The 14,884-nt window shown below is 37.2% G+C and overlaps 1 protein-coding gene and 2 pseudogenes across 3 annotated transcripts; 1 reads left to right on the top strand and 2 right to left on the bottom strand.

The window, feature by feature from the left end:
• Positions 1-762: 762 nt before the first annotated feature.
• ING2 (PHD finger protein-like protein) lies at positions 763-5,648 on the bottom strand. Its single transcript, XM_086580428.1, is given in 8 exon segments — positions 763-1,077; positions 1,781-1,819; positions 1,946-2,196; positions 3,781-3,840; positions 4,962-4,992; positions 4,994-5,148; positions 5,232-5,303; positions 5,378-5,648. Coding segments are annotated over 8 exon segments (768 nt in total). The 5' UTR covers positions 5,424-5,648; the 3' UTR covers positions 763-963.
• A 1,695-nt stretch (positions 5,649-7,343) lies between these two features.
• Positions 7,344-11,076, top strand: LOC147483381 (chaperone protein dnaJ 16 pseudogene; annotated as a pseudogene). Its single transcript, XR_015204681.1, has one exon. The product of XR_015204681.1 is annotated as a chaperone protein dnaJ 16 pseudogene (transcript).
• A 1,378-nt stretch (positions 11,077-12,454) lies between these two features.
• Positions 12,455-13,608, bottom strand: LOC147483382 (protein LEAD-SENSITIVE 1 pseudogene; annotated as a pseudogene). The gene has a single exon (XR_015204931.1). The product of XR_015204931.1 is annotated as a protein LEAD-SENSITIVE 1 pseudogene (transcript).
• Positions 13,609-14,884: the final 1,276 nt, after the last annotated feature.

The raw sequence follows: 14,884 nt of genomic DNA on the forward strand, positions 1-14,884 counted from the left end.
TTATAATAAAATTGTGAATATGTAGTGAATTTTTTTGGTGATTATAGATGGCCTATGAAATAAAAGCTTCGCAAATGAAGGGCTCACCTAAGGCCACATTTTGGCTTGAGCCAGCCATGACATGCTGTCTACTTAGGATTCGATCCTACGTCTAGAAATGCTGGTGCTGGTTTCACAATAAATAAATTGAGTAATGGTATTTCTTTTGTAGGAAGCAAGCAGCTTGAAGCCGACTCAGCAGAAGGAGCCGAGTTGCAAGCTCTAAAACTTGGTTTGCAGTCTGCATCACAACAAAGTATTGAAAGGGTCGTGGTCTGCTCTGACAATCAAACAATTGTCAATGAGCTAAATGGAAAAAGCTTCAAATGTTTGTTGGAGGGTTGGAGTCAGTCTAGTCTTTTGTTGGAGATTCAAAATTTTCAAGTCATTTATGTTTTGTACAGTTGTCTTTTGTCCTAGGGATCTTATTCAGCATGCTCATCTTTTGGCTGAATTGGCTAGACTGCATATTCAGTTATGTAATGGTGTGATCCCTATGTCAGTCGGGGCAAGTTTCAGACTTTCAGTAGAGTCCAGAATGCTCTGTATAACTCTTTTGCCATGTAGTAATGAATGGGTCTCTTTTTGAAAGCAAAAATGCACTTTAAGCAGAGACAAACATTTCATTGGAAAGGTTAAAACTGCAACGTGAAAACTGAAATTTTAGTGTAGTTTGGTGTACCAAGCCATTAGACTGACTGCGTGATAAAAAATCTGCATGAGTTGGATCCAAAACAACGTCTCGTTTACTCGTATATATCAATCAATCATCAGTTCATCACATGAGAAGTATTTTCCAGCAAAATGTAAAATCCTTCTATTCTGCCAAGAAATTTCAAGTACTACATGCTACTATGCCCAAAAGTAAAAATACAACGCAGCAGTAAGACTATTTTACAGACCAGAAGTGGTACAGATCCGAAGTTAAGGATGATACTGTGGTAGCTTTTCACATGTCGGGCAGTACCACTTTCCTCTGAACCTTGTCTCAGGCGTGAGCCCAACGCATGAGTAATGAAACCATTCACCTCCTTGACACTGTAAAAAATAATAAAATTACAACGCTTTATCTCATCTTATATCACAATTTCATGAACTAGCTAATGCATTCCTCAGATAAGATGTAGGTGAGCAATTATAAGATGTATAATTTCTAAATTATGAATTATAAAAGGAACAAAAATAGTTCATCCCAGTAGTTTACTTGCTTTTAATACATCACTCAGGTCGACTGTGTGGCAATTACAAAACACTTTTTGTTCAGGTACCAGTACATATAACCTGTGTATTCCACCACAATTAGATTAAACATGTCGGTGTTAAAAATATTAGATTTGCCATGAAACATCCTTCCACACAAACAGATTCTCCACTGTCGTGAATATTCAGATGATTTTATCAGTGTTTCACATGTTTGTTATCAAGTAATTTGTCGTACACAGTCAGGAAGGAATGGTGTCTCGTCTTCTTATTGGATAACTATCTGTAAGTTTTCCTCATGAAATTAATAGTTTCTCATATGTAAATTGGCCACATATCCAGAGCTGTGCACCACTATCTGGTCTTCTAAGATGTTCCTGACACCTCATTGCTGCATTGTGCATTTTCGAGTGTGTTTATTCACATGTAGCTAAGGTACGAAATCCAATAGTGGCGGATGAAAAAGGCAGAGAATAAATAACAAATAAATATATGTATATGCAAAACCACAATCGGAGAAGATCAAAGTTTAAGAACTCACATTGTCATTGTCACAGGCAATCATGTCTCCAAACGATACCTGGAAATTCATTAGATCAGAACTATTAAAATCTGGATATCAGGAAAGACAGTATTAAAATGACTGCAATCCATGTGCGACTTGTGAAAAGACCTCGTACGAGAATTAGGAATTCTGTAACGTAACCTGGTGACAGACGCAGTAAGTCGGTTCATTTGGATCAAATGGTTGATCAACATCAACAGGTGCTGGAACATTCTTCTTATGGCTTCCAGGAGGTGGCATTAGCTCAAAATCTCTATCTCGGTCCCAATCCCTGTCTCGGTAGTCAAATCGCTTTGATTGAGATGTTCCAAAGTAGGACTTCTTTTTTTCATCTTTTGGTACTAAAGGCAGTGGAGGAAGGATTGCAGGTTCATCTAGTGCAATTTTTCCCTCTGGAGGAGAAACAGAAAATACTGATTATAAATAATCGTAAACTACTTCAAGGTCACTCTCTAAACAAACTACAGAATCGCATGCTCACATGCATACACACGCACATGAATGGACAAACAGACACTCGGACATTACAAATGTATGACCTTGTTGTATCACGCCCCAGATGTTAGACAGGCAGACACTTTAGAAGCTGTATATCAGAGCTACATAAAACAGCATGCTGACATTCCATACCAGTGTTGGACACCAGTACACATGTGCATGTACTTTTATTTATTTATTTTCTTTCTTATGTTTTCATTAACACACCCTTCAATTGGATCCACCTGGAAATGAGTTAAGCTTTGGCTTTGTCTCTTAATCACTGCAACCCAAACATAACTAATCATTTCTAACATTCAAAAAAAAAATATCGCACAAATAGGTGAATTAGGTTATAAATAAGTGGCAGTAGAGGGTTTCACCTTTACTACTTAGAAAAATTTGTGTTCAATTAGGACCAAGTTACAATGATAATCTTTTTATTGGTAATGATAAAACAAATTCATCAAAACAGAAAATAAGTACAAACAACCAATACAAGAGCATAAACCCCTTAAACATGGCACCAAGAAAGGTACAATCCAAAAAATAAAGCTATCCTAGCACCCTAGCCACATGGCTATATGTAGTAGAACTAAACCTCTGATAAAGTCACCAAAGTAATAATCCTGGAATGTAGGGAATCCCCTGCACTAATAAAAAAGAATTCCTTTGACTTGGAAGATACGATCAACAAAACGCTCAGCTAATTGAAACTCCGTCCCCCCACCCCATCAAATACCACATAGGATTGTCATGCACTGGTGCTTGAACATCTTCTGAGAATATTCATGCCAGGGCACAACGAAAAGAAAGTAATGATGAATTTACAGCGCTCTAGTCAACAATGAGGATAATCACTGCAGTAATTCCCCCGGTACCTATTCTGAAATTTGACACCTAATGAAAACGATGGTGACGTCCTCTTCTCGGCACTTGCACATTGAGCATCTAGTTGGTATTCTCGTGCCCCAACTGCAATAAGTTGACTATACAACAGTGGTCTCTATGTTGAGGAAGCATTCGCACGCAAAAAAAACCTAGGTGATCACGAAGTGGAGAGGATGAAGATGTGTCAAACAAAGAAATTCAAGTGGAAACACTTACGGTTTCTCAAACATTGAGGAAGAAATCCTATTTCTCCGTACAACTCTTTCAGGAAAAAGCATTCCCCTGTCAAGTGTCAAGCACTATCTACAAATCTTGATAGTCTATAAATAGCTTGGTTCAATAATCTTCACTCACAGAATCACACCTTTTCTTGACATTTGTATATCAGGAAAAATAGTTAGGCAGTTACACCAGATTAATTTCTACGGAAGTCGCAATTGATATGATTAAAACATACCAAGCCCTATTCAGTGCTACACTCCAATCCTTGTTTAGATTTAACCACAATAAAGATAATTAACGAATTTAACTTATGACTTCTCACTAGCATAATATAGCTTACTGGAACAATGACACATTCATTAGTTTCAAAGGATAACTCGTTGTACCTTGTTTTAGGTCATCCGCAAAGTTAATAAGATCTTCATCGAGCCTTTTCACATGGCTATCTATCTGCAAACAGAGTTTCGAAAAAGATAATGATGTCAATCATACAATGCGACTTCATTGAAGATTCTGCGTCAATTTATTCAACTGTGAGGGGTTTAATATGTCATCTCAACTTACTAATTACTAACATAAATCTCATTGCATGATTTTGTGTGGTTTGCAACTTTGCAACATTATCTGCATTGTCATTACAATTATATGCCACCAGGGTAATCAAAGTTTTGGTGGCAATGTACTGGCATGAGATATTGTTTCGGAAGCACTCAATCCATCAATAGAAAGTCGACACTTATTCCGAACCGTATTTCCATCACATTAAAAAGAGTTCAAATTAAACATTGGTACTTTGGCATGCTGCTAGAAAAGTAAGCATCCAATCATCAATGACGTTCAACTACAAAGCACCCCCTTACTAGGCAATTTCACCATACACAGTATGAACTAACAAGCCACTCAATATTTTCTATAGAGCAAACAGAAACTTCAAAAAGGCTTTTGCATAGGAATGGACAAGAACAAGGAAAAAGTGGAAGATTGTCCCTACTATAATAAGCACAGACATTCAAGTGGGTCACAGGAGCACAGATTATGATACTGCTGTTTACTCTAGAAACTGTGGACTGGTACTTAGTAATCCCCTTCAGTTCAACGAGGACACTGTATTTTGAATGGTTTAAGTGGATGTTATTTCTCCAAGAGTAAGAGATTGGACTTGTAGCTGTGTCCCATTATGACAACGCAGCTGTCTGTTTCAATAAATTGCTTCCAGTCAGTAGTCACCAAACCAAAATTATTGGACAGCCCTACCCTTATTTCATGTTATCAACTTTCACCAATAATCTTAACTACATGTTATTCCCACTATATTTGAACGTTTGTATACTCTATTACAGTAGAGCTTTATCTTCTTTTTCTTGAATTCTAAACCAGTTTTCCCACACCACAACAAGAGAGTGATTAACTCCACAAATACTCATAAAATATTTAATGAAAACACTTTCTATAATAAAATGTATCAAAATTCAATCAAGTTACAAGTTATAATGCATAAAATGTTAAAAGTAATTTGATAACATCTCTAGCACATTAACTACAGCTGAAACAAACAAACAAGAAATGCGCATAAGGTCGTAAGCTTGCCGTATGAGCAAAAACCTTTTCAGTACACAAGCTCAATGCATTCTCTTGATTGGACTCAATATCCTTTCGCATCTTCTCCATTGCCACCTCATCTTCTTCCTGGTATCCTCTCTTCAAACTTTGAGCTAAACAATACTTTGTCTGTTCTCTAGTCTGATTAACAATACCTTTAAAACCAATAACCTCAAATTTAAACAAAATAACAAAAAGAGTACCCTTAAAACAACAAGTTATTGAGAAAAAATCAAACCTTGAGACCTTTCATCAAGCTCTCTCATGGTATTGAGAAGCCTTTGAAGCTCTGCTGGTAATGTGCTTGAGTCTGAAAACACACAACAAATATAAACAAATAGTTAATAAAACAATTAATTAAGTTTACGAATTAGAGATACTTACATTCCAAATAGTCGTCAACGTAAACTCCTGTTCTTGCAATCGCCATTTTTATTTTTTGTTTTGCTCTGTTTCTAGGGTTTGTTTTTGGAGTGATTTCAAGATGTGCACAAGGGTAGTTTAGTCAGTAAACGTAAAAAGTGTCGACAAGGTGCGCTACTTGTGTACGTGTAATTTGCATTCAGACGCTGGGATAAACCGGATAATTTTATTTCAATGACTAAACTACCCCTAGCTATTGGCTCTTTTACACTTTTTTTTATTTATTACTATATAACTGCAAGCAGTGGGGGCATGAGCGGGGGTGGAGAAGAGAGAGGGAGAGATGGGTTTGTGGTGGAGAGAGAGAGAGTTGGATTTGGTTGAGAATAAAGGAGGGAGAGTGAAGGAGAGAGATTAAGAGTGCGTGAAGAGGGAGAGGAACGAAGATAATATAAGAGATAATGACAGACAGATAGAAACCAACCAAACACTTTTTTGTCTGTTTACCCCCTTTTTCTGCTAAGAACGTTCGCCCCGCTCACTTGATTACTAAATTGTTCTTGTAGTAAGAACTAGAATTGTTATCTAAAGCAAATTCAAATTCATTGAATGTATAGCATAATAGGACATCGTTGAACACCATTTTGATTACACAAATGATGAATGTGAATTGGCAACAAACCGCAGTTCGAGCCCGTTACTTGACAGAGTGAGATAGCTTGTAGTGGTAATAAACATGGATGCATATGCCTTCCTCCATCTCCAGAGTAGATCAAGGTAAACAAGGATGGCGCTTCAAAGGGAAACCCAGGTCCTGCAGTCTACGATGCTTCCTTTAGGGAATGCGACAACAACTTTAAGTTGATTATAGGTACAGCTTTGGGCGTGGCAGATAACTACTCTGCAGAGTGTTGTGCAATCATGGAAAATATTGAAGTAGCCATAGAACAGGTTGGTTAAATTTGTGGATTGAATCAGACTCTTCCACTGCTGTTTCAGCCTTTCGAAAACGGTTCAATGCTTTGTTAGCTCAAAGACGGTGGAACACTTGTTTGAAAATAGCTCAGTCCATCTATGTTTCACACATACAGAGGTAAGCAAATGTTGCCACCGACCATTGTAGCTAAAAAAAACCATCTAATATGCCTATAGGTGGACATATTGAACACATAGGGAGACCTCCATGGATTCATAAATCGGAGGTCCCATATCAAGTTTACCACTAGAATGCACGCAACATTACCACTTACAATGTAACCTTTATTTAATTTTTAATATAATTTTTAACTTACCCAGCGAGCAAAGAAAAAAAAAACAATTTGCTACAAAAATGGCCAAACTATAAGGATTGACACCCCAAGATCTTAACAAAAGTTATGATTGCATTTACCCTCACACCTATAGACATTGAATTCTGGTTTCGTCCATACTTTTCAAAAATATTTTAATATCCCATAAAACGAAAAACGAAGCATCCATCATCATAAAATGAGTACGATAATCATTTCCATTTCAACGAAACAAAAGGACCGTCCGTCCACATGCAAGATCACAATTCAAATCTTTTAAATCACTTCACATAGTAGTAATCAAATGAGCGAAGCGAACGTTCTGGATCAACAGGGGGTTATGTGGTCCAAAAAGTATTTTGGTTGGTTTATGTTTGTCATTATTCTCGAGCAATTTCTCTTTCCTTCTCCCTCTCTCTCCTTCTTTCTCAACAAAATCCAACTCTCTCTCTCCCCACCACAAATCCATCTCTCCTTCTCTCTTCTCCACCTCCACTCCCCCACTGCTTGCAGTTATCTAGTAATAGTTTGCAACTGTTGATAAAACCTTGGGGTCATTTTAAGATTAGTAACTTAATAAGTCTCTTTGGGCCCAAGTAACCCAGACTATGGGCCAATCCAAGTTAACAATCCAAATCCAAGTAAAATAATGGCAAGTTTGGACGAATGGGCCTGGCCGCTTTAACGAATGTAAATGACAAAAGGTACCCTCTGTACAATCTCTTGAAACATTATTCTTTTGTTCCAAGATCTAGGGTTTGTAGGCATTTCCAAAAAAATGAGCAGTATTCTATCTCGATCATATCTAAAATCAAATGCGAGTTTTCTCCTATGCAATGGACAAGCCTTAAAAGCCACAGCTAGTCACGTAATTGATGGAACTTACTCAGTAGATTCAGGTATTGGATCCCCAAAACTTTGTTCCAAAGACGAGCTAATATCAACACCAAACACCACATTTGAAACCAAAGTAGGTTTCCAAAACACCCGTCCAAAGGAGCAACTAATCCGAAGCAGGGTTTTACAGAAACTATTTGTCGATATAGTGGCTGGTGATGACCGGACTAAAGAGAAATCAACAGCAAGGTTTAAATCTATGGTGGGTGCCACAAAAGATACTGTCCCTGGTGAACCGACGATACTTTTACCACAGAGATTTAGACAAGTTCGTGCTTGGGAGGAATTGAATCAGATTTGGAGAATGAATAGAAAAGTTAAAGGATTTTTATTGAAAAAAGTTAGAGCTGGTTATTTAATAGCTATTGCTGGGTATATTACTTTTCTTCCGTTTCGTCGGGTTAATCCTCGAAGGCTAGCTAATGATCAGTTCACTATTGACAGTATTGGTCCTAAGAAGAATAATATGGTGGTGCTCTAACAACATATTTCATCAAAAACTAGATAAGTACAACTAGTTTGTGTCTCGAATAATAATATGGTTGTAATGTGATTTCTATTGTTAATTTCTGCGTAGTACTCGTGATTGCTTATTTATCAGAATTGGATTATTGGAGATATAATTTTGACGTTAAGTAGTTTAATAAGATTTTACTGATGTGTAGTATGAGTCTGAACTCTGAAGGTATTTGATACAAGTTCTGTGAGAACATTTCTCTCTTGGGAAATTGTGAATGGGGCTTGGAGTCTCTTATGAAACTGTGAGAACTCTAGTTGCATTTTGATTTGTATTTTCTAGCTTTTGCTCTCTCAAAGTACCCAAGTGTTTCTCTAACTTATGTTATGTATGTGATTTGATTCGCTGCTTAATTGGGTAGTTTCCTGTCGTTATATCCAACTCTTAGTGATTTTTGTGTACATTCATTGTTGCAAATTGTTTCTCAATCCCGTGTCGTGTCGCTGATTTGTCTTTTGATTCCCAGACTCATCTTGTTGGTTCTTAAATTCCTGGTTTCAGTTGGTAGTTGTATTTCATTGTGTATGTTTGGCCGTTTGGGTATCTGTTGTTGGGTGTTGATGATACAGTGAAGAGGGCGCTGCCGTGTACACATCACTACATTGGGATGTTTGAAGTTATGTTTATCATTGTGAGTTTGGTGTGTGCTACTGTGCTCATAGGTCTTAGTTTGAATGAATTTGAGGGGGTTTAGAATATGCCATAGATGTAAAATCATGTTGTTTGAGTAAGTTCCGTGGTATGTGTTAAATTCTTGAGTTCAAAGAGTCCTAGTTGGTCAAGTTAATGTCCTAGTAAATAGGGAAGAACTCCTAGTTCAGTAACATTGGTAAGTACTAAGTAGTGGTTGTAAACCGCCACCAATGTTATTGGTATGTTTGAGCTGTAATCAAACACTGATGTAAGGTGTAGAAGTTGTTATAAAATACAGAGTAGAATGACTTTTATCCAATAGTCAATTTGTTGAGCTCTTTGAGTTGTAACAGAGGTCACAGTTCCTCAATCAAATGACTATCCATGTTATCTTCTTAAAATTTCATCATTAGGTTCTAATAAACAAAATGGCAAAACAGTTCCGGTACATAGCACATCTCCACCAGAAAGAATGAAGAAAAGTTGTTAAAAACTTTGAAGTTGGATGCGGGCACCACTTGGGATGAATGAAATCAACTATTCTCCATTCTCCATTCTCCAATCCTTCTCCACAACAAAGATTTGTTAGTAGTCAGTGACTCAGTGTAGTATAACATACAATCAGCTTTGCTAACTTGTTCTGTATCACAGTACGCACCTCATTCGAAATCTCCCCATCCATTTTCTCTCTCTCTCTCTCTCTCTCTCTCTCTCTCTCTTCTTGGATGAAATGAGAGAAATAATTGTTTGGTTGTAGGTCTGAAATAAAGGTGAAAATGACGGGGCATGGGGTTCGAAGAAGAATAGTACTAGTAGTAGTAGTGAATCTGCCAAAGTAGAAAGAAAAGATCCATATCAAGTTCTTTCTGTTTCTAGAAACTCTACTGACCAAGAAATGATTCTGAAGCAGCTGATATGTTTAAGGAAGCCGCATTTTCTTACAATATTTTGTCTGATCCGGATAAACGCCGTCAGTATAACACAGCTGGTTTTGAGGCTATTGAAGCAGAAAGTCAAGAATTGGAGCTAGACCTATCGAGTTTGGGAACCGTCAACACCATGTTCGCTGCACTTTTTAGTAAGTTAGGTGTGGCAATAAAGACTACTGTATCAGCAACTGTGTTGGAGGAAGCACTTAATGGTGTGGTTACTGTTCATCCACTTTAGCTGGGACAATCTTGTTCTAAGAAGGTTGAGAAACAGTGTGCTCACTTTTATTCTGTCGACATAACCGAACAAGAAGCACAAGCAGGCCTTGTCTGTCGAGTCCAATCATCGGACAAGAGCAAGTTTAAGCTATTGTATTTTGAACCGGAGGATAACGGTGGATTAAGCCTGGCATTGCAGGAGGAGAGCGCAAAAATAGGAAAATGTACCTCAGCTGGGATGTATTTTCTTGGTTTTCCTGTTTACCGGTTGGATCAAGCAGTCAATTCGGTGGCAGCAACAAAGGATCCTGATACTGCTTTCCTTAAAAAATTGGACGGATTTCAGCCATGTGAAATATCTGAGCTAAAAGCAGGCACCCATGTATTTTCTGTTTATGGTGACAACTTCTTTAAAAGTGCAAGCTACATAATAGAAATTCTTTGTGCTAGACTTTTTTCAGAAGAAAAGGATAAACTCAGGGCTGTGGAAGCTCGAATCTTGACTAAAAGGGTGGAACTATCCAAGTTTGAAACGGAGTATAGAGAGGTGTTGGCACAATTCACAGAGATGACCAGTAGATATGCACAGGAAATGCAAGCTATTGATGAACTACTGAAACAAAGAAACACAATCCATGCCTCCTACTCAAGTAACTCAACTGCTCCTCCTCTGAAACGAAGTTCAAGTAGTAGCAAAAGCAGTGATTCCTTCAAAGAATCCAAGAAGGAAGAAGAACGCCAAACCAGTCGTAAAAAACATTGGGCAAAGGATAGGCCAAAGAAAAGCAAATGGTTCAACGTTCGCTTGAAAATGGGCAAGGACAAGCCTTGCTGAATTGGAGTATATGATTTGCCTTCCTAATGGGTCTTCACGTGTACCGAAAATCCGATTCTGTCATCTTCTTGGGTTGTACACTATCTGAATCTGAACAATTGTTGAATGACTTCCCAGCAACTTAAGGGTGATCTGCTCTTTGTACTCGACATTTTTTGCAGCAGTTGTGCATTCGCTCAACTACAACTTTGGTCTGGCATTTTGCTCTCCTATTCCTCCCACAGCCATGAATTGATGGAAGGAGATGATGCTCCTGGTACAATATTTGCATAGTCTTGCATGTAAAGGATAAATGCTGCGGTTGTAAAATTAATGCAATTTATTATTGCTTCTCTTGTAATTCAATTTATAAGCTTGTGGTACACTTATATTCAATTTATTATAAGTTGTTTCTCTCTCAACCTTACCGAAAACTAAAGTATGTCACTCCTCTAAGTTTGAAAACTTTTCTGCAACTTCTTAGGTGCTATGTATCTACCCTTGGATGGCTTTGCCAGTTGTTAATCCCTCCTAATGATTCTGCAATCCCATAGAAGCTCTCCCTCAAAGACACCATTATTACATCTACAATTCAACTGGGATTAGCAAAAGGCTCTGACTTTTAAAGATATTCTGTTCTATTGTGACACTTCAAGCACTTTAGATTCCCTTCAACACATGGTTTTGTGGCGAGTCCTCAAATTTAGTTTGGGGAGGGTGACTTGAGGATCATATCAAGTATCAAGTTCTCCTGATCATCATGTTCATGTATCATCAGTTTAAAAGGGAAAAAATGTTAGGGATTTTGATATTGTTTGAATATCCAGCTGGTTGAATATATTATACGTGCATTTTGCAAGCTAATTTTAAAGGCTTAACTACCATGCAGGTGATCAAGATATTCAGGCATTGTCTACCAAGAGAACCATTTATGTACATACAATTACAATTGATAAAGCTCTGCACCGTCAAAAATTCCTGGCGGTTAATGTATCAATTTTCTCTTTTTAGGTAGTGTTCTTTCAAAAAAATTAAGTTCTCACTTTATCTTTAATCGTCATGTGTTGATATCTCTGATTACGTTTTTCTTCTGCAAACTAAATCTCTTTCCATAGCTTTATTTCCGAGACAGAGGAATCTAGCTTTGTGGAATTTTTAAATTTGATGAGAAGGCTTTTGGGATCAGACGTGTGTACTAAAGAGGGGGCAAGTAAATTGGGCTTTCGTGCTAGTGGGGAGTGTTGGAATAGCAAGCAAGTACTGCTCTTTTTTTCTAACTTTTGAGAAGCTGTACATTGCAGCTATACATTGCTTAGTAATAGAAGTTTATGCAGTTCCTTAAAGCTCAGGGAGTTGCACATCAAAATTCTAGAATGAGCAGGAAAGACAAATTTAACTTGCTGGGTTCTCTAGCAAGTTCATCTAGCTAGAGCATCCCATCTTATAATTCTGACTCATGACAAAGCACACTCCTCACATAACAAAACTCTGATATGCATACCAAACTTACACTAACACTATAACAAACTTTGACATGTAGGCCTAATGTATAAACTATAACTCCTTCTCGCCAAGACCTTCACATTTCACATACAAATAGCTAGGTATCATCAGTTAGCCTATAGCATTTCACATACAAATAGGTATCATCAGTTGCGTCTGGTAAAGCATGAGCGCGTGCGCGCTCTGGATGTGTGTTAGAAAAGCGCGTGTGTTAGAAAAATGCAAAGCGTTTTGGTTAAGTTGGATGTATTTTGATCAGTAGTCAAAAGTTAAAGTACCAGATTGGTGGTTCCCTGATAAAATTGAAATTGCGTGTTTAGAATAATATTAATAAGAACTCTGTTTAATGCAACGGGAGTACGGGACACTACATTGGTTTATCAAAGAAGAAAAAAAAAAAAAACAACGGGACACTACATTAATCTCTATTTATTCCATCTAAACTACTTACAAATAATATTCAACACTGAACAATTCCTTTCACACATACATGAATGCCAACAACCCACAAAACAAACATGTTATTATGACAAATGCAATGCTTTCGTTGCGAACCTACGACTGACACGTAAAATTACAGTTAAGTGGATGCTTGCTTCTTAATTAATTAAGAATCCACCAGATTTTGTGGAGCTGGCATTTTAGGACCTGACTCTGATGTTTCCTCTGGAGAGTTCCCAGCCCAACCAAGGTTCACAGCCATGTCCTCGACCGCCACCTTAACCACATTAGTTCGAACGCCCATATCAGCACCATATCTGCTCACACCGTACATCCCAGCTGTCACAGTAGCCACCCCAACTGGTCCTGCCATTAACATCTTCAGAAGAGAGGAAATAAGGGCTGCAATTGGGGCACTAAGAATCGAAGAAGCTTGACCACTCCTCCCAATACCTGTCTTCTCAAGAATCAAAAGACCTGTCCTGCAATAAAGTGCAAAGTCCTCACAATTGTTCTGAAAAATGTTGTAGTTCCCAAATCCATTCTGAAGAAGAAACATTGCCCTGTGAACCACTGTCTGTGGAGGGTCTGATGTTGATGTAGTGCCTGTTCCCCCTCGGACTTGGGCAAAGAAAACAGATGGGGTCACTCCATATTCAAAGCAGTAAAGGGATCCATTTCCAAGGAAACAGTCCAAGCAAGAGAGGACTACACCACTATTTTCTCGCCTGAAACCACAGTCAGGGAAAGTTGGATAGGGAGATGGAAGCTTAGAGCTTGAAACAGAAGATCCAACTGCTTGAACTCCCACCTTGTTCACGTGTAAAATGAACCACTTTGCTTCCGCCAACATATATGCCTAATTTATCGACAAAAACAAAACAGAAACACCAAAAATGGATTTCCATTAAAAAAAATAAACCATGGAAAATTGATCTAATACCAAATGATCTTAAATTCAGTTGGAAGTATTTAAACTAAAGAAAGTGTTACTTGTAAGAACTACGGAAGTATATAGGAATAGAAGAAGTTTGAATTGATACATCTAGCACAAATAAGCCTACTACTAAATTCTTTTTCTTTCTCTTTTTTACATAGCACATTTCTTCAAAAGATGCACCTGCTAAGATTCCTAATTCAAAGATCAAATACAAGCTACAGTTCCATGAATATATGTACTTATCTTTCTATGGGAATTCATGGAACTTGAGTTTAGATTGATAGAATACTAATAGTCCAATACCATACTTCAAGACAAAAAAATAAGTAAAATGTAGGAGAAAGTGGCTTGCAAGGCAAATTGGAAAAGCATTAGTCTTGGGAAAGAACTACTCTATAAAATGTTGCATCTAGTTTCCAATTTCCGGTTATTTATGCTTTGAGGGTAGTTCGATGCAGTTACATCCGGTTTTTTATTTTTAGTTAATTATTTTTTTAGGTTATTTCAATGCATTTGCATCCAGTTTCCGATTTTTCGTTAAATATTCTTCAAGGATATTGCATCCAATTTATGATTTCCTAGCATATTAGTTAATCTATGATTTTAGTTTAATGCAATTGCATCCAGTTTACGATCTTCTAGTTAATTATTCTTTGAGGTTAGTTCAATGCAGTTGTATCCAATTTTCGATTTCCCATTAATTGTTCTTTTAAGTTAGTTCAATGCATTTGCAGCAAGTTTTCAATTTTCCGTTAATTATTCATTGAGGTTAGTTCAGTGCAGTTGCATTTAGTCTTCGATGTTTTGTTAATTAGTCTTTAAGATTAGTTCATTGCATTTGTATCCAGTTTCCGATTTGTCATTAATAACTCTTTGAGGTTAGTTCAATACATATGCATCTAGTTTATGATTTCTAATTATTTATGTTTTGAGGTTAGTTCGATGCAATTTCATCCAATTTCTAATTTCCCGTTAACTATTATTTGAAGTTATTTCAATGCATTTGCATCTAGTTTCTGATTTCTCGCCAATTATTCTATGAGGTTAGTTCAATGCAGTTGCATTCAGTTTTTGATTTCATGTTAATTATTTTTTGAGGTTAGTTAAATGCATTTGTATCCTGTTTTCAATTCACCGTTAATTATTATTTGAGGTTTGTTTGATGCATTTGCATACCGTTTCCGATTTCCCGTTAAATATTTTTCAAGGATTTGCATCCAATTTTTAATTTCCCGTTAGTTATGGACGTTAGTTTAATGCAGTTGCATCTAGTTTCCGATTTCTAGTTAATTATTTTTTGAGTTTAGTTTATTGCATTTGCATAAAATTTCCGATTTCCCGTTAAT

The sequence above is a fragment of the Coptis chinensis genome, chromosome 8 (genome assembly GCF_015680905.1).
Source record: "Coptis chinensis isolate HL-2020 chromosome 8, ASM1568090v1, whole genome shotgun sequence".
Classification (NCBI taxonomy): Eukaryota; Viridiplantae; Streptophyta; class Magnoliopsida; order Ranunculales; family Ranunculaceae; genus Coptis; species Coptis chinensis.